Below are 25352 nucleotides of genomic sequence, written 5' to 3' on the forward strand. Positions count from 1 at the left end.
AGCACCCATAATTCACCTCCTCTGCCCAGGAAACACCTGATGGATGCCTTTTCTCTCTAGCTCATGCCGGTAGGGCTCTGCCAGGAGGAGGCCAGCGGCAGGACCCTCACGGGGGCCCAGCTGGCACAGCATGGAGCGCTCGAGAAAGATGGAGTTCTTCCAGAAGCTGGGCTACGGCCGGGAGGATGTGGTCAGGGTGCTGGGCAAGCTGGGCGAGGATGCCCTGGTCAACGACGTGCTGCAGGAGCTGATCCAGACGGGCAGCCGGCCCAGTGCCCACGAGGGCAGCGCCGCGCCCCTGCTCGTTCCCAGGGGCTCCTGTGGGAACCCCGACTCTGCCCAGCGTGGGCTGAGGGCGGACCCGGAAGAGGACAGAGGAGGCCCAGCCAGTTCCTTGCGACCCATAGTGATCGACGGCAGCAACGTGGCAATGAGGTAGCTTTCTTCGTCCCCTAACCGCGGGCGGGGAGAACTAACCTTCTTCTCAGTGGGTCTGTCCGAGGAGCTTTGGAGCCCATGGATGGGGCTTGGAATCCCCATTCCATCCCTCAGTAGCTGTGTGGCCTTCAATAAGTCAGTTAACCCCTCTGAGCCTCACTTCCTCCACCTGTAACGTTGGTCTACAAGCTCCGTAGAAGGTAATTGTAAGAACTGGAGCTGCACAGAAATGCCTAGGGCAGTGCTGGCACAAAGTAAGTGTTCAACAAACGGCAGCTTTTATCGTACTAACTCAGGAATAATCGGGGAAGAGCCTAGAGCTGGGCCTTGGTGAGCACGGCTCCCTGTCTGGTGTCTGTCCCTGACCAGCTGTGTGACTCTGGGAAAGCTGGGGTATCTCAAGCTTCCTCCTCTGTGACACAGGTCAAGAGAGAACTCTTCTACTCCCCTCGAGGTTATGAGAAGCAGATGGGAAAACGTAATACTTGAACCGTGCTGGAAGCCCTCTGCTGGGGGTTGTGAGCTGTGCTGGTGGCGGCCCTGGTGGTGGAGTGGCTCCCTAGCTGGGTGCGGGAGGTGTGCTTGTGGTCCCTGAGCTCTAGAGGCAGTGTTATACTGGTGTATTGGCATCTTGTGTGTTTCGGTGATGAGAGCTTCGCGCCCCAACTCATCTTTCCCGGAGAGGCCAAGTTCAGCTGAGAGAGAAGCTTTGCAGCCTCACCCACACTCCGCACTGGGCACAGAGGAGGCTTTGCCCAAACAAGCGCGTTATTTTACTGTTTGGCTTAGCTGCAGCCCAGCAAAGGGCAGAGCCACAGGAAGTCGGTCACTCACAACTACAAATAGACACACGTCCCTTTCCAAAAGCTGAGCCACAGTGGATGGAGAAGAGCAGTGTTATCGGCGCTGAATGTGTCAACGGGGTATTCTTTGGCTGACAGACCGAGTGGTTTTCCCTGAAAATTTGGGCTCGCTTTTTTGTTTTTAAATTAAAAAAAAAAATTATTATTTGGTTGCGCCAGGTCTTAGTTGCAGCAGGTAGGCTCCTTAGTTGCGGCATGCATGTGGGATCTATAGTTCCCTGACCAGGGATCGAACCTGGCCCCCTTGCACTGGGGGTGTGTGTGTCTTAATCACTGCGCCATCAGGGAAGTCCCTGGGCTCACTTTGGATTGGGCGCTGCAGGACAGAAGTGTGGAAAGGTTAACTCAAGATGGCACAGGCTTGGGGGTGGTTCCAATATGCCCTGCTTGGTGTGTAGGACAAGTTCATTCAAGCGTTCATTCAAGTTTTAGCCAGCCAAGTCTCCCTGGGCTTGATTATGTCAATAGGCAATGGAGCCCTGCCTTTTCCCTGGGGCCTAGGAGCCGTTCCTTCGGTCTCTAAGGCATTCTCACACATGCTCTGTGGAGGCACCAGATAGGTGAGACTCTGAAATCCCGCTTAATTCAAGATCTCTGGGGGAGTTAAAGGGATTTTTAAGAATCCAGTAGGTTCTGAGCATCCTAGGAAGAAAGTCTGCTGGGTTCTGAGAGGGGCCTGGCCTCTGCCTGGTCTGGATGAGGCATCTCTTCTTCTAGACATCAGTAGAAAGACATGGGTTACATGTAAAGATTTTTTCGATATGGACCATTTTTAAAGTCTTTATTGAATTTGTCACAATATTGCTTCCGTTTTGGTTTCTTGGCTGTGAGGCATGTGAGATCTTAGCTCCCCTACCAGGGATCAAACCCGCACCCCCTGCATTGGAAGGCAGAATCTTAACCACTGGACCGCCAAGGAAGTCCCTGGCTTGTATTTAAAGTAAGGTGATATTGCTTAAATCGAAGACCTTTCCAGTCCTAAGATTATATGAGCTCTCCGATTCCAGATCAAAAGAGCAGAATGACTGCAGGGTAAAACAACTACTTCAGGTGCTACAGGAAAGCATTCTCTCTTTGGGGACCAGAATTTTTTTTTTTTTTTTAATATTTATTTATTTATTTGGCTGCACTAGGTCTCAGCTTGCGGCACGCAGGATCTTCGTTGCCGTGTGTGTTCTGGCGTGTGGGATCTTCTTAGTTGCAGCATGCCAACTCCCAGTTGTGGCATGTGGGATCTAGTTCCCCGACTAGGGATCGAAAGCAGGCCCCCTGCACTAGGAGTGCAGAGTCTTAGCCGCTGAACCACCAGGGAGGCCCTAGGGACCAGACGTTTTTTAGGAACAGCTACAATAGGGTGATGGTGGAGGGTTTTCTTTTGATGAAAGTCTCTGTTGCTGCTTGGAATTCACATTTAAACCACGTCCTCTATTTGCACATGACCTAGACGTGTTCTGGGTAAATCCATTTAGTCCCACCCCGCCCTCACCTCCTACGATTGTAATTAGTCTGTGGCTTACAGATGGAAACCATCTCTCAGGCTTATTATGAACATGTGTGTGTCAGAACATGAATTCTTTCAGACTTGCGCTGCCTACAAGCGACCTCAGATACCTAGAACACATGTATTTGTGTGTGTTCTCAGGGTGTGTACGTACATATATGCACATTACACAAACATCCCCTCCCCTGCGCCCCTGCATCCCCTTAGTTAGGAACAAAAAGAGAAATTTCACAGCTCCCTGATGGCGGGACTTAATTTGTTCAAAGGCACGTCTGGGAGAGAGTTGGGGTCTGATGTTCAGATCCACACCCGCTCCTTCTCCTACAATAACACCTCCCGTGTCCTCCAACCAGAGTTTCAAGAGGACCCCTGACCTCAGACTCTGCCAGATCCTCGTTTGTAAAGGATAGCTCCCAGTGTGGGGTGCATCTTTAGAGGGGCCAGATTACTGAAACCCAGCATGGTGTCTACTCGTTATCTGCTGACCTCAAAACTCAGTTAACCTCAGAAACATGGTTTCTGAAAGTTCTCCTTCGCTGGTTTTGTAGTATCGCAGGCATTGCCATTCTCTGTTTTCGAAGATGCTGCTGCTTCATGTGCTGTCTGGTCCTGGAAGGAGTGGGGAGGAGCCTAAAAGACAGGTTGGGATGCATGTCCTTTCTGCCCTGAGCAGGTGAGAAGCGTGTCTTCTGTTGGCAGCAGCATCCTATAGGGTGACTGTTGCTGATTTGCTGACTGTGGCTTTGTCCCCTGGAGCCTGGGACTGTGTCTGCCTTTGCTCACAGAGAACAAGAGCCTGACTTTTCAGCCATGTTTTTTTTCTCATTATCTTTGGGAAGTTGTGTTTCAGTGGATCTTTAAAGACTAAACAAATCTGTATTAGTTTCTATTGCTGCTATATCAAAATTACCACACAAATGTAGTGACTTAAAACAGCACAAATGTATCGTCTCGTAGTTCTGGAGGTCAGAAGTCTGGCCTGGGTCTCCCTGGTTTGAAATCAAGGTGTCGGCAGAGCTGTGTTCCTTTCTGGAAGCTCTAGGGGATGATATGTTTTCTTGCCTTTTCCGGCTTCTGGAGGCCACCTGCATTCCTTGGCTTATAGCCCCTTCCATCTTCAAAGCCAGCAGTGGCCTGAAATGATTTACAAAAAGTAGAATCTGTATACATATATTGGTTCCCTTGGGAGAAGATCCACAGCTTCCAATAGCTACTTAGAAGGTCTGTGATCCCCAAAATGTAAAGAAACACTGATGTAGAATGAGCAGTTCTAGATAATGTCATGCTTTACGGCAGGGCGCTAAGCCTCTCCATTAGCACAGAGAATGTGAGAGGGGGTCATTTGTCCTTGCCTCTGACCATCTGAGTCGAGAGAGGAAAAAGCACAGGAAGGGCCTAGAAGGGCTTGGCCAAGATCAACACTGGCTCCATCAGACCCTGGCCTCCAGCCTTGTGCTCTGACCATACCATCACTCTAGGAGTTTCCATGGGCTCCTCTCCCCAGAGCCTCAGAATGTGTAGGCCAAGTCTATTTGTAGTGGCTGAACCCGGTAGGCCTGGGGTGGCTGCTCTCTGGAGATCGGCAGTGAGGGTCACTGGCCAAGTGCTTTTTAAAATAAGTGGGAATGTATTTGTTCAGAGCATACATCTTGTTCAAGTCATTTCGAAAGGACCATACCACCCAATTCCAAAAACCTCCCATCTCCTCACTGTAACAACAAAAGGAGTCTATTTGGTTCTTACAAGCAGGAGCAATGGCTTCATTTACCATTTCCTAAGTGGTGGGTCAACTTCAATGTGAATTCTAAGTTGCAGTGGCGGGCGTGTAAGATTGGGACCTGGGAAGCAGATCTCATGCTTGTCCGTAGTTTTGCTGAAATCCTTGTATTTCACATGGGAAGTTAGGGAGGTCAGGAGCAGGGGACAGAACATAGGGCTTAAGAGTCCGAAGATCTGAGTTGTGACCTCTAGCCTAGGGCTGCCCAATAGCGCAGCTCCCTGTGACGATGGAAAGTTCTTTACCCGCATATGGTGGTCCATATGGTGGCCGCTTGCTACATGGGGCTGCCAAGCACTGGAAATGTGGCTGGTGTGGCAGAGGAGCTGAATTTCCAATTTTATTTCTTTTGAATTAACTTGAAATGTAAATAGCCACATGTGGTGAGTGTCTGCATAATGGACGGTACAGCTGTAGCTCCTCAGCTTACCTACTGTGTGACCTCCACATGTGTCACCTGACCTTTTTAAAAAAATTTTTTTAATGTAATTTAATTTTTTATACAGCAGGTTCTTATTAGTTATATGTTTTATACACATTAGTGTATACATGTCAATCCCAATCTCCCAGTTCATCCCAGTACCCCACCCCCCGCTTTCCCCCCTTGGTGTCCATACGTTTGTTCTCTGCATCTGTGTCTCTACTTCTGCCCTGCAAACCGGTTCATCTGAACCATTTTTCTAGGTTCCACATATATGCGTTACTATACGATATTTGTTTTTCTCTTCCTGACTTACTTCACTCTGTATGACAGTCTCTAGGTCCATCCACGTCTCTACAAATGACCCAATTTCATTCCTTTTTATGGCTGAGTAATATTCCATTGTATACATGTACCACATCTTCTTTATCCATTCGTCTGTCGATGGGCATTTAGGTTGCTTCCGTGACCTGGCTATTGTAAATAGAGTCACCTGACTTTTTTGAGCCCTGTTTATACAGGTAAGAGGTTGGACTGAATAATAATAATCTTATGTACTTTCTCATCTCTAACATTCTAGGACTCAGGGTGATTACTTTATGCATGTGTGAAAGAAATAGATGCATTTTTCTCATAAAGGAATGTCTCTTCTTCTGCAGAGGTTCAGAGAGAGTAAGTAACTTGCCACAGGTCCCAGAGCAGTAAGTGCCAGTCTCTGGCTTCAGTGCTCTTTCCATTTCCCCAGCACTGTGTATCTTTGGGCTGCTAATTCCATGTATCTTTGGTCTCAGAGTGGGAGACCCTGACCCCATAAACTTTTATTCCGGGGCCAGAGCCTTCCTGTGCTGCCCAAAGTCCTCCCCAGGCACGATGAGCTCCAGACGTGCCCGCTGCAGACAGGACACGCCAGACCCCTCTCCCTCACCAGGGGCCAGGATGCCCCTCCTGCAGCTGCCAGCCTGTTGGGAACCCTCAGAAGGTCACGTGCATTGAATGGTGGCTCTGCTTGACCAGCAGCACAGAGACGGATTTTCAGTCCCTACACCTTCAGGGGTGTGTAGGCGTACGTGTTTGTGCATGTGGGCATGTGCAGGAAAGGGGAAGCTGTGAGCCGAGCTCTGGAGTCGCTGTACGCTTGGCCTTAAGAAAAATGTCCAGAGGTTTTAAAAAGGTGACTTTCGTTGAAAGCATGTGACCAGCTGCACTGTGGTGTTTGGGAAGAATGTTGCTTCTCGCTGCCGACTCTTGCCAACATTTTCTTGCCTGGCAAACTCACAAATACCCACACGTACTGACAAGTACCAGTGGTGTATGTTCTGTAGGCAGATTTAGGAAAGGAGTGAGTTGAAGGCTTTCAGCCTGGGGAAAAAACACCTGATAATTTCACATCCTCTTACTGGCCTTGACAAGGGTTTCATTTGAGTGTTTCCTCATTTGGGGGTGTACAGGGTTTTTTGTTTGACTTGTTGTTTACCTTTTTAAACTCTTAAAAACCTTAACAGAATCTGGCGTACTCTGGAGAAACAAATCTTCAGTGATGAGAGAGCTGAGGTTGGCAATGGGAGGTTTTCATCAGGCCCCTCTCAGTGGGTGTAGGGGGCACACTCCTGGGCTGGGGGTCCAACCTGCCTCTCAGCCCCTGAATGGACTCCAACCAACGTTGGCCTTGGGTTCCCACCTAAGTCTGCACCCATTTCTCCTTTTATGAGATGAGGGAGCACCCTCTCTCAGAGGTCACCCCCTGTCTCCCTGCTGACCTGAGCTGGGGAGATCTCTTGGTGGAAGGGCTAGAAACTCCAGGTTCAGAGTGTTTGCAGTTTAACCCCAAGTAAGAAACAGAGTCAATCAGTGTTGGGCCTTTACATCTCACACCCCAAAGGAATCTCCGCTTGTCTTTCCTTTCGTCCCACCCCCAAACCACCGCCTAGCTCTTCATAAGACCGTCTGCTGGTTTCTGCAGAGACTTCTTGGGCAACAGTTAATGAATGATACAGGGGCGTTCACTTAGATTATCAGTTACTGTAAATGGCTACGCGCTGATGGTGGCTGCCCAGGCACACTCGTCAGGCAGGATTTGCCTCAGGTACCTACCCACTTCCGTTACCACCTCCCTTTGTTCAAATCCTCTCACTCCTGTTTCCTTTTCCCGAGGCCTGGCGCTCAGCTCTCTGCCTGATAAAGTGGTTCTCAGTGGCTTTTAAGAAGCGCTAAGGTCCCTCCCCCAGCTCGAGCATTTTAACAGCTGGTAATTTTTTAAAGTTTTGATTGGAGAACAGTTGATTTACAGTGTTGTGGACAGGTGGTAATTTTTGCTCCGAAGGAGCTGCTGTCTGGGTCCCAGGAGCAGAGACTGGAGAGGAATAAATCGAGATGGGATAAATCGAGATGGGAAGGAAGAGTTTGCAGCCCAACAGATTAGGCTCTGAGATCAGCAAGCCAGCACATGGCTTTGCTTTAGTTTCCTCAAGGGTGAAATGGGGCCGATGTCACTTCCTCAAGGGCTTCTTGCAATGATTAAATTAGGCACACGTGCAAAGTGGTCAGATACACAGGACTCTGTTAAGAATGAGCTCCAAGAAGCTGGGGCGAGGTCTGCCTCGTTCACTGCTCCCCAGGCCCCCAGCACAGCGCCCTGCTGACGGGGATGTTCACAGCTGCATGCTGAGCGAGTGGGGGAGAAGCCCAGGGGAAGGGGTGCCTCTGGCTAACGTACTTCCCATTTGTACGTGGGGTGTGGGCTTCCAGGGTGACCGCTGAACTTTATTACCTGACTGAGAGCTCTGCTGCCTCCTAGAAACAGAGCCCCACGTGGTGAGGAGGCGACCCCTGCTTGTGGCATCAACCCTGCCATTGCTCAGGGCTTTCTGTGGCCAGGACTAGGGCAGCCATGATGGCGTTTTGAGGTTGGTAAAAAAAGACATGGCAAGGACTGAACATAGATAATCTTCACATTTCTAGAGACCAGAAGGCTCATGAGGCTGGGGTAGAGTGTGTGCAAAACGGTGGACCTGAATGAAAAATCCTCCATTCCAGAGAGACCAACTTAGGGGTTCTCAGGGCCAGTCCCCAACCTCCCTGTGCCTGGAATTCAGGCTGGAAGAGAGGGTACCTCTGAGGGAGAGAGGGAAGATACTGGCCGCACTGATGGGAAGACGTACACTCCCTCCATCTTCCACTGGTCTGGGGTGTACGTAACTGTCCTTTGGAGCCTCTTGGTTGGGGTCTGCCATCTTGGAGTCCTGTATCAGAGAGGCCGTGGGGCCAGTTTCTGCTGCATGAAGCTGATGGTGGCCCCATTCCTTAGCTCTTCTCTTCCTGAATCTCTGCACCTCCAACTGCCTCCCCTCCACCTGCCTCCAGAGTCACTGGAACTCGTCACCCTGCTCCCCATTGCCCATTCACAGGGATGGGGTGCCTGATACCTCTGATGGGTGTGAGATTTATACCTCCCAACCCCCGTCCCAAGTCACACACCCATCAAAGGCATCAGGGATGGAAAGTTGGCTTTTGAACAGTTAAAGACAGATAGGTAGTCACAGAAAAGAGAGCAGTCAAGAAACAAATTTTAGGGACTTCCCTGGTGGTCCAGTGGTTAAGACTCCATGCTCGCAATGCCGGGGGCCCGGGTTCTATCCCTGGTCGGGGAACTAAGATCCTGCAACCCGCATGCCACATGGCACGCCAGAGAAACAAATTTTAAAAGAATTGTGGCAACGATATGTTTTCTTGAGAATGGACTGTGGGCACTTTGCTGCGGCCAAGAGATACATATGCTCGGGGGCGGGGTGGGAGTGTGGGTATCATCAGATGTTCACATCACTGCTGCAATGTGCACAGAGCACAGACCTTATTTTCTATGATAGGTGAAATCTCTTCGCCACCTTCTAGGTAGCGGGAAGGAGCAAACTTTACACTTGCCCGTCTGTGATAGCTCAGTGTCTTCTGTCTTCTGGAGGACTCAGGCTTCGTGTTTCCTCTCCCTTCCCCTGCCCCTCTCCCAAATGGCATCTGGAGGCTTTTGAGACCTGGTGTTTTCTGGCAGAGGGGTCTGGGACGGTCACCGGGCTCCTCTGCAGAGCAATGGGCTGGCCTGGCTTCCGGAATGGTCAACAGAGAGGGTCATCGGTCCCATTTGTCCTTTTGGGGAACCATGCTGGCTTAAAGTCCTGTCCATTCCCAGGCTGCGTGAAATCCTCCAGGCCCGGGGAAGCAAGGGATCCAGGGGTGTCGCTTCCGGTTCACCTATCCGCCACTTTCCTCCACGGCAGCTCTGTAGCCCTGTGGGAGGCTGCACCCACTGAAACCACGATTTCTCTGAGAGGCTTGCGATAGACCCAGGCTGTGCTGAGAGAAAATCCTTCAGCCTCCTGTTCACATCCATCGCGGTGTCGCCAGCCCTTCCGTCCCCTCATGGCTCAGCGAGTGGGGCAGGCCTGGGGGGCAGGGTAAGGACGCTGTGAGTGGCCCCTCATTCTCCCTCCGTCTCCTTGTTTTGCAACTTCTGCTGGGGCCGAAGGGACTAGCTTTTCATTTCCTCTTCCTTTTTACCACAGAAGGCCCCATTGATTTTTTAAAAAATAAATTTATTTGTTTGTTTTTGTTTTTGTCTGTGTGTGTCTTCGTTGCTGCATGTGGGCTTTTCTCTAGTTGCAGCTAGTGGGGGCTGCTCTTTGTTGCGGTGCGCGGGCTTCTCATTGCGGTGGCTTCTCTTGTTGTGGAGCACGGGCTATAGGCGCACGGGCTTCAGTAGTTGTGGCACGTGGGCTTCAGTAGTTGTGGCTTGTGGGCTCTAGAGCGCAGGCTCAGTAGCTGTGGTACATGGGCTTAGTTGCTCCGCGGCATGTGGGATCTTCCTGAGCCAGGGATCGAACCTATGTCACCTACATTGGCAGGTGGATTCTTTTATTTTTTGTGGTTTTTTTTTTTTACTATTACCATTTTTATTAGACACTCTTCTAAAAAAAATCCTAGTCTAACTAAATATACTGAATTAGAAATAAGGGGTATTAACTGTAGGAAAAGAAGATATAAAAGTAGTATTATTGCTGATAATTAAAACAATGTATTACTTGAGAACAAAAACCACAAACCATTGCAGAGGAAATGCCCCAGAAATAGACCCTTGACTACATAAGAAAGTAATATAAGATGAAGAAAGGGCCACCAGTCAATGGGAAAGAAATTGGGTTATTCAATCAATTGTGTACAGAATCCAACTATCTACTTTGAAAGAGAAAAATTGCTTAGAGCTGCATGTTACATTCTACCACAAAACAAATTCTAAAATACTAAAAAGATAAATATGAAAAACAGTCATAAAACTAAAGAAAACAAAGTTGATTATTTATCATATCCTTGAATCAGTAATAATGTTCTAAACTCAGTTAAAAAAAAAGAAGAAACTGCAAAGAAAAAGATTGGTACACTTAAATATGTAAAAATCTGAAACTTCTGCATATCAAGAATTGTAAAATTACATGTCCAACAAAACTAGAAAAAACATTGGCAATAATATGACAAAAGCTTAATATCGTTAACAGGTAAGTGTTTTTACAAGTGAAAGAAAAAACAGACATCCCCAAAGATATGCAATCGAAAAATAAGCAAAGGACATGAATAGAAAATTCACAGAGAAAAAACAATGGCTAATGAACATATATTTTTTTAACGTTCAATCTCATCAGTAATCAAAAAATGCAAATTAAAGCAAGATTTCATTATTTGCCAATAAAATTACCAAACTGTTGAAATGACGCAGTACTCTAATACACAACTGGTGGGAATGTGAATTGGGACAGTCTCTCCGTAAGATAATTTAGCAATATGTATCAACACCCTTAATAAAAGTACTCAGGTTCTTTGACCTAGTAATTCTAATTTGAGGGAATCTATCCTCACGACATAATTTTGAAATACAAGCAGAGTTTTATGCACAAAGATGTTAACTATGTCATTATTTATGATGGCAAAAGACTGGGAATAACGTAAATGTTCAGTAATAATGGATTAAGTAGATAATGTAATTCTACATGATGAAATTACGTTTACTACAAACTCTTTTTTTTAAACATCTTTATTGGAGTACAATTGCTTTACAATGGTGTGTTAGGTTCTGCTTTATAACAAAGTGAATCAGCTATACATATACATATATCCCCATATCTCCTCCCTCTTGCGTCTCCCTCCCACCCTCCCTATCCCACCCCTCTAGGGGGACACAAAGCACCGAGAAGATCTCCCTGTGCTATGCGGCTGCTTCCCACTAGCTATCTGTTTCACATTTGGTAGTGTATATATGTCCATGCCACTCTCTCGCTTCGTCCCAGCTTACCATTCCCCCTCCCCGAGTCCTCAAGTCCATTCTCTACAACTGCGCCTTTATTCCTGTCCTGGCAGGCGGATTCTTAACCACTGTGCCACCAGGGAAGTCCCCCTGTTGATATTTTCTCCTTACTGTTTGCATAAGCCTCACAGCTCAGCGACAACGGCCAAAGGGCTATTTTCTCTAAGCTGGAAGACCCTACAGATCTAGGGGGGTGAGGCCTGGTTCCTGATACGTCACTGGGGCTACAGGAATCTAGAGTTCTCTTGAATCTCCACAAAGCCCAACTTCTAACACCATTGATTAGCATTTCTTTTTTTTTTTTTTTAAAGAATTAATGACTTCTTACCATATGGTGTCATATACTAAGACTTCATGATGTTTTCTTTTTAAAAAAAATTTTATGTATTTATTTATGGCTGTGTTGGTCTTCGTTTCTGTGCGAGGGCTTTCTCTAGTTGTGGCAAGCGGGGGCCACTCTTCATCGCTGTGCACGGGCCTCTCACTGTCGGAGCCTCTCTTGTTGCGGAGCACAGGCTCCAGACGCACAGGCTCAGTAGTTGTGGCTCGTGGGCTCAGTTGCTCCGCAGCATGTGGAATTCTCCCAGATCAGGGCTCGAACCCATGTCCCCTGCATTGGCAGGCAGATTCTCAATGACTGCGCCACCAGGGAAGCCCCTGATTAGCATTTCTAAGACTCCCTTTTTTACTTTATAAACCTGGACCTATCCTAATCCTCTCTGAGAAAGTAGTGGAAGAAGCCACGCACAAGAGAAAGCACAAATGTGAAGATCTGATGTGTTGGCCTTGCCTGGATGTGGAGAGGATGCGAGGGCCATGGGGACCCTTGGCTCTCTAAGCACCCAGCCCTGCCTCTCCCACCTCCCCTTCGCCTGCTCCATGGGTTGCAGCCGTACTGTCCTCTTTTCAGTCCCTAGACGCGCAAGCCTTTCCTGCACCAGGGTCCTTCCAGCCAACCCTTCCCTGTGCCTGGGCTGCTTCTCTTCTGGCTGCTCATAAGACCTGTTTCTTCTCAGTCATTCATTTCTTCAGCATGTTTTTGTTGAGCCCTTACCAATTATCAGGCACCACCATGCTAGGTGCTGGGAACGACGGGCAGCAACAGGAACCTATGCTCTAGAAAGGGGGAGGCCCAATTCATCCCCTGGGGGAGTGTGCATGTCCAACTGTGATAAGTGCCAGGAAGGACAAGGATGGTGCTGTGAGGACTACTAACAGGGGAATCTGACGGAATTTAGAGGCGAGGGGATGCTTTTCCTGAGGAAGTGACGATGAAGCCGAAGGAGGAATGGGCTGGGCTGAGAGGAGTGGAAATAGTTGGTGCAAAGGCCCTGTGATGGGAGTGAAGGGAGATGCATGGTCAGGACAAAGGGCTGAGGGAGTGCCGGTGGCTGGGTGGAAGTTGTGAGCAGGGGGTGAGCTAGTCTTGAGGCCAGACCACGGCCGAGTCCCACTGAGTCTGCATTCTCAGTATCTCAAATCTATGTACCTGTCTCCCTCTCTAGCAAAATGCCGCTGACCTCCACTCATGAAGTCTGAGGGGTGTTTTCAGGCTTCACTGGCCCCTCAGAGCAGCATTTGGCTGCCTTCCTCCCGAGGCTTCCACGGTGCAGCCTCTTCTGCTTTACCCCCTTCTCTTCCTTTTTTTTTTTTTTTTTTTTCTTGGCGGTACGCGGGCCTCTCCCGTTGCGGAGCACAGGCTCCGGACACGCAGCCTCAGCGGCCATGACTCACGGGCCCAGACGCTCCGCGACATGTGGGATCCTCCCGGACCGGGGCACGAACCCGTGTCCCCTGCATCGGCAGGCGGACTCTCAACCACTGCGCCACCAGGGAAGCCCCCCCGCTTTTTTTCTGAGAGATGCCTTTGCTTCTTTCGTTGGTTGTCCTGCTCTACCTGCAATCAGCTGCTCGGTTCCAGGGCTCCTCCAGGTCCAGCCCCTGGATGCTCACTCTGTCCAGGCAATTCTCCCCACGCGGTGGCTCCAACTGGTGCTTAAACAGATGACTCACATGTTTTATCACCCAGACCTCTCTTCTGAACCCTAGCTGTTTATTTAATATTTCCACTTAGAGGTCACCAAGGCTCCTCCCAACTCGCCATGTGTCCACGACCAAACTCAGGATCGTTTTCTCTAAATCCTGTCTTCCTCCCAAACAGAGTCTGTCTCAGGGAGCCCTCCATCCCCTTATACAAGCCAGAAGTCTCCTCAGTGCCTTTTCCCCTATCACCCCTGTACCCAGTCAATCACCACCTTCTGGAGATACTACCTTCTAACTATCCCTCAGGTTCACCTACTCTTCACCACCACCAGCTGGGTCCAGGTCACCATCAGGTTTTGCTTTGATGACTACAGCTGCTTCTTAACTGGTGTCCCCCCTACTCTGGATCCTTCCAACTTATTGTCCTCTGTGCTGCCAGGTTGAACTCTTTGAAACATACATCAGATCACATCTCATCACATCACATACACCCCCCGGTCTTAGAATCCTAAAATCTTTCTACAGCTCTCATGCTTCTTAGGAGTAGATAGATCTTCTAGCTCCTAAGACCCTGCCTGGTCTTTTTCTTTTTTAATTTATTCTATTTATGTATTTGGCTGCTCTGGCTCTTAGTTGCGGCACGTGAGATCTTCGTTGCAATATGCGGGATCTTTAGTTGCAGCATGTGGGATCCAGTTCCCTGACTAGGGAATGAACCTGGGCCCCCTGCATTGGGAGCACGGAGTCTTAGCCACTGGACCATGAGGGAAGTCCCCCTGCCTGGTCTTGAGCCTCCTCTCACACTACTCTCTCCTTCCTGCCTCCACTGATGGGTGATTACAGTGGAATTTGGGGGGCACATTGGCACCCTTACTTGGACTTGGGGAGACAAATATCACATTGACAACCCTCTCTCTCTTTTTTTTTTTTTTTTTTTTTTTTGCGGTACGAGGCCTCTCACTGTTGTGGCCTCTCCCGTTGCGGAGCACAGGCTCTGGACGCGCAGGCTCAGCAGCCATGGCTCACGGGCCCAGCCGCTCCACGGCATGTGGGATCTTCCCGGACCGGGGCACGAACCTGTGTCCCCTGCATCGGCAGGTGGACTCTCAAACACTGCGCCACCAGGGAAGGCCCTGACAACCCTCTCTTGATCCATATTAGCTTCAGTTAATAAGAGGATCTTGTCTATTAATCCTTGGAATGCACTCCCCTTGGAGCCGGAGACCCTCTACATATTATCACAAACTAATTGGTTCCAATTAAGGGATATATTCTGTGCAAAGAATGACCTATTTTTAAAATGCAGATTTGCCTGATTCCCTTTGATTATGAGACTATGATCCAGGCTATTCCCAGGAAAAGTCACTCTTGAGGAACCCTTCCTGTTTCTCTGCAGATGTCTTTGTTTTCTCATTGCAGTCATGGAAATAAAGAAGCCTTCTCTTGCCGCGGAATCCAGCTGGCTGTGGACTGGTTCAGGGACAGAGGACACACCTACGTCAAAGTTTTTGTCCCCTCCTGGAGGAAAGAACCACCAAGATCTGATACCCCGATTAGAGGTATGCTGAAGCAGGTACATTCTCAAGAGGGACTATACACCTTTCCTCCACAGTACTCCTGAAAATCACAGTCAGTTATCTGCTTACCGCTTGTTTGATGATGTCTGTCTTCCTCACTGGACTATAAGCTCCATGAAAGCACTGACCACGAGTGTGCCCTGCTGGAGCCCTGTCACCTAGCGTAACAGCTGGCATATAGCAGGTGCCCAATAAATAGTTGTTGATAGATAAATGAACAAAGTATTTACTCTTTTAGTGTGAAAGATTAAGTTCCAAAAATAATAGAATCTTATAACTTTTAACACTCTGCAGAAAGATTGGGTCTGCATCCCACCCCTAGTAGAATACAGGAACTGAAAGAGGCATCCGTTTGGTCCAGTGATATTTATTAACTGAACATCTAGTTCAATCTCTTCATTTAAAAAACAAACAAACAAAGGAAAACGAGACCCAGGGAATTCTTTATTTTTAATTCTTGTATCAGCTAGGAATATTTTCAGCTACAAATAATAGAACAGGTGGTTTAAATAAACAGGGTTTTTTGTTTGTTTGACTTTCTTATAAGAAGTCACATGCTGAGCCACTGCTGGTATCATGTCAGCCAAGTCCGCAGTGTTGGGGCCGACCTCTTCGTGATCCTGGCAGGTTTCATTGACTTCTTCTTCCAGCCTTTTAACCAAAAGTTGCTGGTTTTGTTTTCAGTTCTGTCAGTGGTTACCAGTTGCTTCTTCTTCTCTTTCGGATTCTGTTTTTTAAGTAAAACGCTATTCTTGTTTTACAGATACGGTATCTTCTTGACTATTTCTATACTAATACAGACTTTTAAAAAGTTCTCTGAAGTTCCATGAATCATATTTATTTTTTCTGGGGTCAGTTCTGTTTGTTCATCTCTCTCTTTGTGCTGTTAAATCTTCTTCTCAAAAGTCTGGTGATCCTTTGCTTGTCAGTGTTTACTTGTGAAAAAAGAACCAGATTGGTTAAATACGTACCTGTGCAGTTGCCATGGGCTTCCTCTCCTGGTATTTGGATCTTTCCCTAAAAGGTAGGACTGACCATTGAATGTGCTGAGCAGGAGTTCACTTCAGCACACCCTGCGCAGAGCAGGCAGGCAGCTGGACGCCTCTGCCCACCACACATTCCAGTGCCACGAGGACGATGGTTTTACTTTAGGAGGTCAAAGGCCACATGGGAACCTCCTCCTTCCTAGTTATATCTTCACTTTCCATGCAGTGATAGGGACCAGAAAGGGTGGATGCAGCTGCCCCATGGTAGCCTTTCAGTTAATAATCCGACTTCTGCTGACTCGCCACTCCTGCTGGAGAGCGCTGGGACTTTGCAGGGAAGGGGCTCTACCTCCTCTTCAGCCTCCATGCACATCTGGGCTCCATGCACATCTGGGCTGTGGTTCCCTTTGTACTGTAGGGTCAATATGATCCTACCTGCTTTCTTTCTTTCTTTCTTTTTTTTTGCCGTGTGGCATTGTGGGATCTTAGTTCACTGACCAGGGATCAAACCCAAACCCCCTGCATTGGAAGCATGGAGTCTTAACCACTGGACCGCCAGGGAAGTCTCTGATCCTACCTGCTTTCTTTCTTTCTTTCTTTTTTTTTTTTGCCGTGTGGCATTGTGGGATCTTAGTTCACTGACCAGGGATCAAACCCAAACCCCCTGCATTGGAAGCATGGAGTCTTAACCACTGGACCGCCAGGGAAGTCTCTGATCCTACCTGCTTTCTGTCTTCCTAAAATTTGTCAAAATCCTGGGTTTGCTGCTGTCCCCAAGCCCATTTTTAATGTGCTTATGGATTCCCTACCCCTTCTGTACTGCTTCTCTTCTCTTTCAATGGGATTATGAGAAGGAGGGGGGATGAACACTTGTGTTCATCATGGACCAGTTGTCCCAGATTATTCTTTATGGTCTGAACATGGAGAATGGTGGCTTCCAACAGCTGTGCAATGTTGTACAATATATATTGTGCGATACGTAACGGATAACGAGTAGGGAATTCACTTTGGGGTACGAAGAATGTTTAAACAAGCCACAACAAATGCAGAGAGACAGCGGAAAGAGTCATACATTTGCCTACATTACAATAAAAGCTTCCGTTCATTAGCGAATACCACAAAAACAAGAAAACGAAAAGACAAGCCTCAACCTGGGAGAGGCCATATATCACATATCCCTGATGAAGGATTCCTGTTGGAATCTATAGGGAACTTATCCAAATTAATAAGACCAAGACAAAGGACACATATATAGAAAAATGTGCTAAGGCATTTGACAGAAGAGAAAACACAAATGGTCAATAAACATATGAAGAGATGCTCAGTTGTATTAGTGACCAGAGAAATGCAAAATAAAACCACAGCAAGAGGCCACGTTACACCCACCAGACTGGGAAAAATTTTAAAAACCTGCAAATGCCAAGTGCTGGCAAGGTTGCCTTAGACGCTGTGTTGGGTAGTAACTTGATATAACTACTTTGGAAAACAATGCAGCGTTACCTTGTAAAGTGCCTTTCCCTACAACTCAGCAGTATCACTCCTTAAGACAGACCCTAGAGAAACCCTTGTCCTTCTGTACCAGGAGACGTCTGTGCAAAACTGACAGTCATGACATGGCCAGACCTCATGCACACAATGTTCAATGAGGAAAGAAGTTGCCCCAGAGTATGTGCAAGGTGATTCCATTCGTGTAAAGTCTGGAGGCTCATAATCACATTGGAAATTGTCCTTTTGAAGGGTACATATATACGCATTTAAAAAAATAAAAGCAAGGGAATTATAAACACAAAGTTCTCAAAACTGGGTTATCTTAAAGGGAGTGGAGGGAGATGCAAACTTCGAGGGGCAATGGGGACTTCAAAGCACGGGCCATGTTCTATTTCTCAAAGGGAGTACCGCACACATGGCATTTAGCTAATGAATTGTAGTTTAAAATTGGAGTATAATTGACTTACAGTGTTGTATTAATTTCAGATGTACAACGTAGTGATTCTGTTGCAGGAAAAATGGGACACGAGGATAGTCATGTCTGAGGTCTTGAGTGAGTCCTTGGGACAGACGACCAAGTGAGGGTCCTTGGCTTTGGGCAGGAAAGAATTCTAGAATGAACCATAGTAAAGTGAAAGCAGGTTTATTTAGAGAGCTACACACTCCATAGACAGAGTGTGGGCCATCTCAGAGGGTGAGAACCGGCCCTGCGATATGGAGTGGTTAGTTTTTATGGGCTGGGCTAACGAGTGGGAGGAATATTCTGTCTTGGAGAAGGGGCAGGGGTTTCTAGGAATTGGGGCACCCCTACTTTTTGGCCTTTTATGGCTAGCCTTGAAACTGTCATGGTGCCTGTCATAGTGTCATTTAGTTAATGCATTACAATAAGGGTATAATGAGGCTCAAGGTCTAGGGAAGTCTAATGTTCTGCCATGTTGCGCCTAGTAGGTTCTAACCAGTTTTTGTCGCATCCCATTCTTCTTAATGGTTGTGGCATTCTTTCAATAGTTGTGTCCTTCCGCCTTCCTTCCTGTCTCAATTCGATATTTTTATACATTACAAAATGATCAAGGCTTCCCTGGTGGTGCAGTGGTTGAGAGTCCGCCTGCCGATGCAGGGGACGCGGGTTCGTGCCCCGGTCCGGGAGGATCCCACATGCCGCGGAGCGGCTGGGCGCGTGAGCCATGGCCGCTGAGCCTGCGCGTCCGGAGCCTGTGCTCCGCAACGGGAGAGGCCACAACAGTGAGAGGCCCACGTAACGAAAAAAAAAAAAAAAAAAAAAAATCACCGCACACACGGCATTGAAAAAAAATTATTCTTTGTACCATACATGCATTATGCACTTTTGAAAAGTCTGGGAACCATGTCATATAGGAAAGGACTGAGACATGGGGGACGAATATGCTAACAATCTTCCACATGCGGAGTAACTGTTTCGTGTGGAAGGGATTTCTTTTGTCTCCGAAGGCAAAACTAAGATCAAAGAGTAGGCAGTCCAGAGATGCAGATTTTAGCTCCTGCTAAGAGACCTTGTAACGTCTGCAGCTCCCAGGACACACTCCCTCCTCCCTGGCTTCTTGGGGGCTCTCCCCACATGCGCTGGTCCAGTCGTCCCACAGATGCTGTGAGACAGGTGCAGGAGTCATCTTCCTCATCTTATAAGTGCAAAACCTGATGTTCAGAGAGGGGTGAAAAACCCGAGAGCTGGAGCTAAGAGCGGAATGTAGGCGGCAGATTCCTAATCCCGGCCTCTCTGCGTGACATTCTTGTGTCCCTCAGAGCTGTCAGTTGTGGGCTGCTCCGTCCTGAAGGTGTCCCAGCAGACTCCTGTGTCATGGGAGGGGGGGCAGTGGTTCTCCGCTAAGGGCCCCGGCAGCACTCTTCCAGGTGGATGCAGGGCTCCTGGTAATTCCTAAGTGCCGGGATTCTAGTTAAAATAGGGATGTCTTTCTCCAGAAGAAGGCCTCTGTGTCTACCGTGGGAGGGGCACGGGGCAGGTAACCATCACAACGACAAGAGCTGTGGCTTCACTCTTCCTTCCAAAGTGCGTCTCCCTGGCTGGGCACCATCCTCAGGGCTCCTGTCATGACGCAGGCAGGACAGAAGCCAAGAGCCCACTTGACCTCAGGCTGCTGGCAAATTCCTCTGAGACCTCCCTGCTCTTCGCCTGCTAGGCTGGGCCATAGGGGAGAGGGGGAGGGGGGAGAGGGGGAGGGGTCTAGGGGAAGGGGGAGTAGGGGGAGGGAGGCGGGGACGGGTGGGAGGGGCGAGCTGATCAGAGAGGAGCCCTGAGCTGCCGGAGCAGCTCCGGAGTTTAGGACGGCTCTGGGGGTGGAGAGTCCCTCCGAGAAAGCGCCTCATGCGGTCCCCGCCCTGCGGCCCCCAGAGCAGCACGTGCTGGAGGAGCTGGAGAGGCAGGCGGTGCTGGTGTACACGCCGTCCCGCAAGGTGAGCGGCAAGCGCGTGGTCTGCTACGACGACCGCTACATCGTGAAGGTGGCCTACGAGCAGGACGGGGTCATCGTCTCCAACGACAACTACCGCGACCTGCAGAGCGAGAACCCCGAGTGGAAGTGGTTCATCGAGCAGAGGCTGCTCATGTTCTCCTTCGTCAACGACCGGTGCGTGTGGCCCGTGGGGTCCCGGGGCGGGCGGGCGGGTGGTGACGGGGCCCCCCGCGGGGCTTAGTCACGGGCTCAGAGCCCCCCTGCCCCGGGCCGCCCGCGCCCCTTCCCCGTCGCACATCTCTCTGTTGGCCCTCTCTGCCTCCTCTCTTTCGTGACCAGATTTCCCCCACGGGGCTGTCTTGTCCCAACTGTCCTGTGACCTTTCTGTTCCCACGCCCACATCCAGTTGCCTGACGCATGGCCTTGGGGGGACCTTCCTTTTGTTTTTATTTTTGAAGAATTTAACATTTCAAATAAGAGCACTGGAACTGTCGTCATGGGGAGAATCTGAACTTTGTTGCACTCCCTTTCACTTCTTCTATGCTTCTGTCTGTTTTTTTTCAAAGTTTTGAATTACGGATGGGAGTGGGCACCATCACCCTTTCTTTGGGGCTGTAAAGATCTTGGAACCGTCTCTGTCTTAATACGTCTTGGTTGACACTTTCAAGAGAATCTGGTTGGTTCATCTGTCCCCTAGGGTGTTTCTCCTGGGTCAGGTCCCCCCTGGACCAACCAGCTACAGCGAAAGGAGGACGAAGTTAGGGTCACAAAGCACAGACCAGTTAGCAGGTGCTGGGTGAGTCCCTAGACGGGGCTGAAGTGGGCAGGGTGTGATGGCTGGTCCACAAAGCACAGACCAGTTAGCAGGTGCTGGGTGAGCCCCTAGACGGAGCTGAGGTGGGCAGGATGTGATGGCTGGTCCACTGCAGGTGTCCTGGGGCATGCTGAAGAGCCTGGCAAGGTGGGCGTGGTCACAGGGTGGGACAAGATGGGAGGTCACAGCAGGCTGGGACGTCACTCCCATTCCGATTTCTGTTCCAGGCATGGTAGCTCGGTCCTCATTCTGGGCTCTCTCACTGGCTTGTAGGAATGTGGTTTGGGACAAGCTCCCCAACTCCGTGAGGGCAGGGACTATATGTGTCTTATGTGCCACAGCTCCAGCCAGCCTGGAGCATCATAGGCACCCAGTGACTAGTTGTAGATTACTGAGTGAGTGAGTGTAAATGGCTGCAGCCCTCGGGTAGGGAAGATGGGGAGACAGAGGCCACGTGGCTGCTATATCAGGCCACCTGCACACGGCAGACCAGCTCCTGACCTGGAGCCTGCGGGGCTGTGTGTGTGGTGGAAAGGGCTAGGGCTCTGGAAGCAGCAGATGAAGTTTCAAACTGAGGTTCTGCCACTTACTGGCTGTGTGTGGTGAGGAAAGCTCTCAACCTCACTGGGCTGAATGTTCTTCACCTTGAATAATCTACCCTTGGATCAGTCACACTTACCTCTGGGATGGTTGTGAAGACCAGAGAGGACTGTATGTACCCCTAGTGGTAGCGGTTATTCTCAGGCCAGGCCAGGACATGTGCCTCCAGGGCGTACTGCTGCCCCCACTACCCCTCGGCCCACAGCCAAGGAGGCAGAGGTACCCTCCTAAGCCCCAGGGCGGATGGTCACAGCAGCTACTCCGCAGTATCCCCCATGGTCATTTCCACATTCAGGAGGCTGGAGGCTCCCTCTCTCTGGCTCAGGCCCGGAGCAATCTGGCAAGGCTGGCACCATCGGATCCCGAAAATCCTCACTGAGTTCTGATGGATCATGGCCGCCTCTGACCTGGTGACAGCCTGGGGTCCAGGCCAAGTCCTCTTGACACACTGGCCTCTGCTCAGGGCCTGCCCGAAGGTCCCCCGACTGCCAGAGGGCAGAGCCTGCCGCCTGCCTGTGGGCAAGGACGCTCGCCCCGTGCCCAGGGCACGTCCATAGGGCCCTCCTGGCCCAGCTCCCGGCTGTGAGGCCCGGGAAAGAGCAGGAGGTGACGGCTTTGGGAACTTTTAATAACTGCACTGGGTGGCTCCCTGGATTCTTGGTCAGGGCCCAACTCTGAGAAGCCGGCTGTGTAGCTGGGATCTGAGCCACGGAGGCTACCCGGGACCAGGGATCACCCAGCTCGGGGCCGGCGTGGGGGATGTGGTCTGCACGGTGGGACCCCAGCGTGACCCTTGACATTAAGGGGGAAACCAGCCCGTAAATACAAGCCCCCGATTAGAATCCACTCCCTCTCTAGTGGAACCTTTGTATGACCTGGAGGTGCCTGCTGGGAAAGAAAGTATCATATGAAAAGTGGATTGTGCTGGAGGAGGGAGTTTCCCTTCTGAGGAAAATTGTTTTCCCTTTTGAGCTGCGGGCATCGAGGATGCATTCCCTTCCTCCTCAGACCAAAGCCACGGAAGGGAAGGGGCAGGCGGGGGGCAGGGTGGTGTCAGAGAGTGACAAAGTGACCCCCACCCATGGTTTGCAGAGGAGGGTGGAGCCTGCGCTGAGCCCTGGGGCTGTGTGTGCCGCAGCGCCCCGATCCGCTTCTTCGCTGACCCACCAGCTGGCGTTTTGAACTCTGTTAATTTTCATCCCCAACCTGAGAGGCCCAGACCTGTGGGGCGACACAGGAGAAATGGAGCTCCCAGGACCAGAGAGTCCCCCGGGCCCCCCGGAGGTCTCCAGCCTTCTGTTGAGGACATTGGAATGCAGCTTAGAGTCGCTTTCAGACTAGGCCCCAGGGGAGACCTAGTGCAATTATGCTTCAACTTTAGTGGATAAAAATGATCTGGGAAGTTGTTAAAATGCAGATTCCTGAACAACTTGAGGTTCTGATTAAGCAGGTCTGGTGTGAAGCCCGGAGCCTGCATGTTTCCAGGAGTTGCTAAGTGATTCTGGCATTGCTGACTCAGCAGGAGAAAAACTTGGACAAGGCCCAGGGGCTGCTGTCCTGGGATCTGTCAGTGCTGTGCTCTGTGCGCGTCAGTGTGGAGCTGTGCTGCTCTAACACGCTGTGACAACCCCTGGGTGGGAGGAAGAGTCCTGGACGGCAAGAGCCCTGGTGCTGCCCGCGGCGGGTCTCTGTGGGCCTCGCAGTCACTCCCCTGTGCTTGTCTTCCAGGTTCATGCCTCCTGATGATCCCCTGGGCCGTCGGGGACCCACCCTGAGCAACTTCCTGAGCAGGAAGCCAAAGCCCCCAGAGCCGTCCTGGCAACACTGCCCCTATGGTGGGTAGCGCCCCACGCCTCGTGGGCCCTGTTCAGGTCAGAAGCTCTGGCTGGGTGGTCCGCAGCCTGGGTTCTAGCCCGGCTTCTGCCCTTAATCAGCTGTGTGACCCCGGGGGAGGTAACTTACCCTCTCTGGATGGCAGTTTCCCGACAGGGTTATTGTAATGGTGAACTGCCATCCTGGACCCCTGTTGCATGCGGTTTGTGAGGGCTGGATGCAGGGGTCACATACAGAGCAAAGTCATATCCAGGGAGCAGGGATGCTGTGTGCACCCCACACTCTCCTTTCTCAGTCCCTCCCCTGGCACCTTGTGCCCACATCCTGCCCCACAGTCTTACCTAAACCCCTACCTACCCTTAGGGACTCTGGTTGGTGCTATCCATTAAGAATTAAGGATTCTATCCCAGAGCCCTCCAGGGACGCTAGCTTTCTAGCCAGCTCTTTCACTAGCTTGCTTTGGGCAAGTTATTTAATGTCCCCAGGCCTCGTTTTTTGTGCCTATAGAAGTTTAAGATGCCGTAAGTGATACTCACACACACACACACACACACACACACACACACACACACACACACGTTGAGGTGGCCCATCCTGTTCCCTTCCACTCTCAGAAGGGCCCTGGTTTGGATGATAAATTATTTGATCACCTCTGTTAAAACAGTCTGTAAGGGGAGGGCAATGATTAGCACAAGGGATGTGGACAGTAGGGTAAACTGAGTCAGCACTGGAGGCAGAATCCTATGTCATGAGCGCCCACTCCCAACCCCCCGCCACTAGGTTGGCCGGGTCCACAGTGTCTCTGGGGAAGTGGAGGCTGAATGAAGGTCATTGGATCCAGAGATTTGGTCTCAGTCCCTGGTCATGGGAACTTCCAGACAACAGTCCCCCTGCGCTGGGCGGGTAACACTGCGGTGCCGTGTCCAGTGGGAAATACCACGAGGAGTGGGGTGCTGCACCCTCATTCGTCCTGTCTGCGCCCCAGGGCACTTCTCCCCACCTCGTCCCGCCCTAAACCTGACAAGTCTGCAGCAGGCCCGGGGGCCTTCCCGGAGGAACCTCCAACGAGAAAGGCCGCGCAGGGCGGGCACTGTCCGGACCACACCGGGCCTCCCCATCCAAGGTCTCTCACCAGGAGCCCTCTCCCCCTGCCCCGCCCCTTCCAGGCAAGAAATGCACCTACGGCATCAAGTGCAAGTTCTACCACCCGGAGAGGCCGCACCACGCGCAGCTGGCTGTGGCCGATGAGCTCCGCGCGCAAACGCTGGCCTGGCGGGGCGCGGGCGGCGAGGAGGCGCAGCGGGGGAGCGCGCGGGCGGCCGACGTGGCGACTCTCGGAGGCGTTTTCTCGCGGCTCGTCCTCAGCGACGACCCGGGGCCCCTCTGCGCGCCCCCTCGGAGCCCCGGCAGCGGCCGCGCGCCCAGGCCGCCCTGTCCCGACTGGGTGGCGCCCGGGCCCGCGCCGTCCCCGCCAGTGCCGCCCGGCCTCCAGAGCCCCCGGAGCCCGCCGGGCCTACGGGGCGGATACCGCCCCGGGGCCCCGCAGAGTGACCGGCGCCCCCCGCGCCGGCAGCCCGCCGACCCGTGGGCCCTTCCTCCAGGGGCCGGCTGGCTCCTGGGCCGCTCGGCCTGGGCGGGGTCGCGCTGGGATGAAGACGCCCTCGGGGGGGCTTCAGGGTCCGTGCCCCAGGCTGCCGCCCCCGAGGTGGACTCGCGTGCCAGGGCACGCACCGTGCTGTGCAGCACCTTCCCGCCCCACCAGGTGGACAGCGTCATGGCCCTGTTCCCCGAGCTCTCCGACATCGCCAGGCTCATCCTCCTTATCCAGAGGTTCCAGAGGTCCGGTGCGCCCGTGGGGAAGCCCTGAGGAGCTCATCGAGGCCACCACGTGTGCTGTCCCAGTCTTGCCTTGCGACCCCACCGGGCTGGTGGCCGTGGTCAGCCGGCATCTGGGCTGGCCCACCCTGTGGAGCCCCCTTTCCTTTACAGATGGTCCGTTCCCTGGAGGAGGCCAGCTTCCTCACCCTCTGCGGTGCCCACGGTGGCACTTGGTGACCTTCCTGACCACACAGGGGCTGCTGCTGGAGGTCCGTGTTCTGCAGAATAAGGTGGCCTTCCATAGAGGGCGTGGTTTCTCGTGCCTGAGGACTGCAAAGGCCCCCTAGGGCTCCAAGGGTTTGTTCAGAACACTCCAGGGCTGTTTTGGTCCAGCTGCAACTGGGAGCCACAAGTGGGTCCCAAGATCAATTTAGTGGGTGACACCCGAAATAGAGTGGAAGGG

The 25352-nt window shown here is 51.1% G+C and overlaps 1 protein-coding gene across 1 annotated transcript; it reads left to right on the forward strand.

The window, feature by feature from the left end:
- The first annotated feature begins 130 nt into the window (after positions 1–130).
- On the forward strand, positions 131–24938 carry ZC3H12D (zinc finger CCCH-type containing 12D). Its single transcript, XM_065888618.1, has 5 exons — positions 131–435; positions 14746–14885; positions 19764–19998; positions 22967–23073; positions 24238–24938. The coding sequence occupies exons 1-5, from the start codon at positions 131–133 to the stop codon at positions 24936–24938; spliced, it is 1488 nt and encodes a 495-aa protein (XP_065744690.1).
- The last annotated feature ends 414 nt before the right edge of the window (positions 24939–25352 follow it).

This window comes from Phocoena phocoena, chromosome 12, assembly GCF_963924675.1.
Source record: "Phocoena phocoena chromosome 12, mPhoPho1.1, whole genome shotgun sequence".
Taxonomy (NCBI): domain Eukaryota; kingdom Metazoa; phylum Chordata; class Mammalia; order Artiodactyla; family Phocoenidae; genus Phocoena; species Phocoena phocoena.

Excerpts from the sequence above, each read along its gene's own strand:
- ZC3H12D (XM_065888618.1), top strand. The coding sequence starts at position 131 with ATGGAGCGCTCGAGAAAGATGGAGTTCTTCCAGAAGCTGGGCTACGGC. Across the intron at positions 19,999-22,966 it reads TTCTCCTTCGTCAACGACCG|GTTCATGCCTCCTGATGATC; the intron begins GTGCGTGTGGCC and ends CTTGTCTTCCAG. Across the intron at positions 23,074-24,237 it reads CTGGCAACACTGCCCCTATG|GCAAGAAATGCACCTACGGC; the intron begins GTGGGTAGCGCC and ends CGCCCCTTCCAG.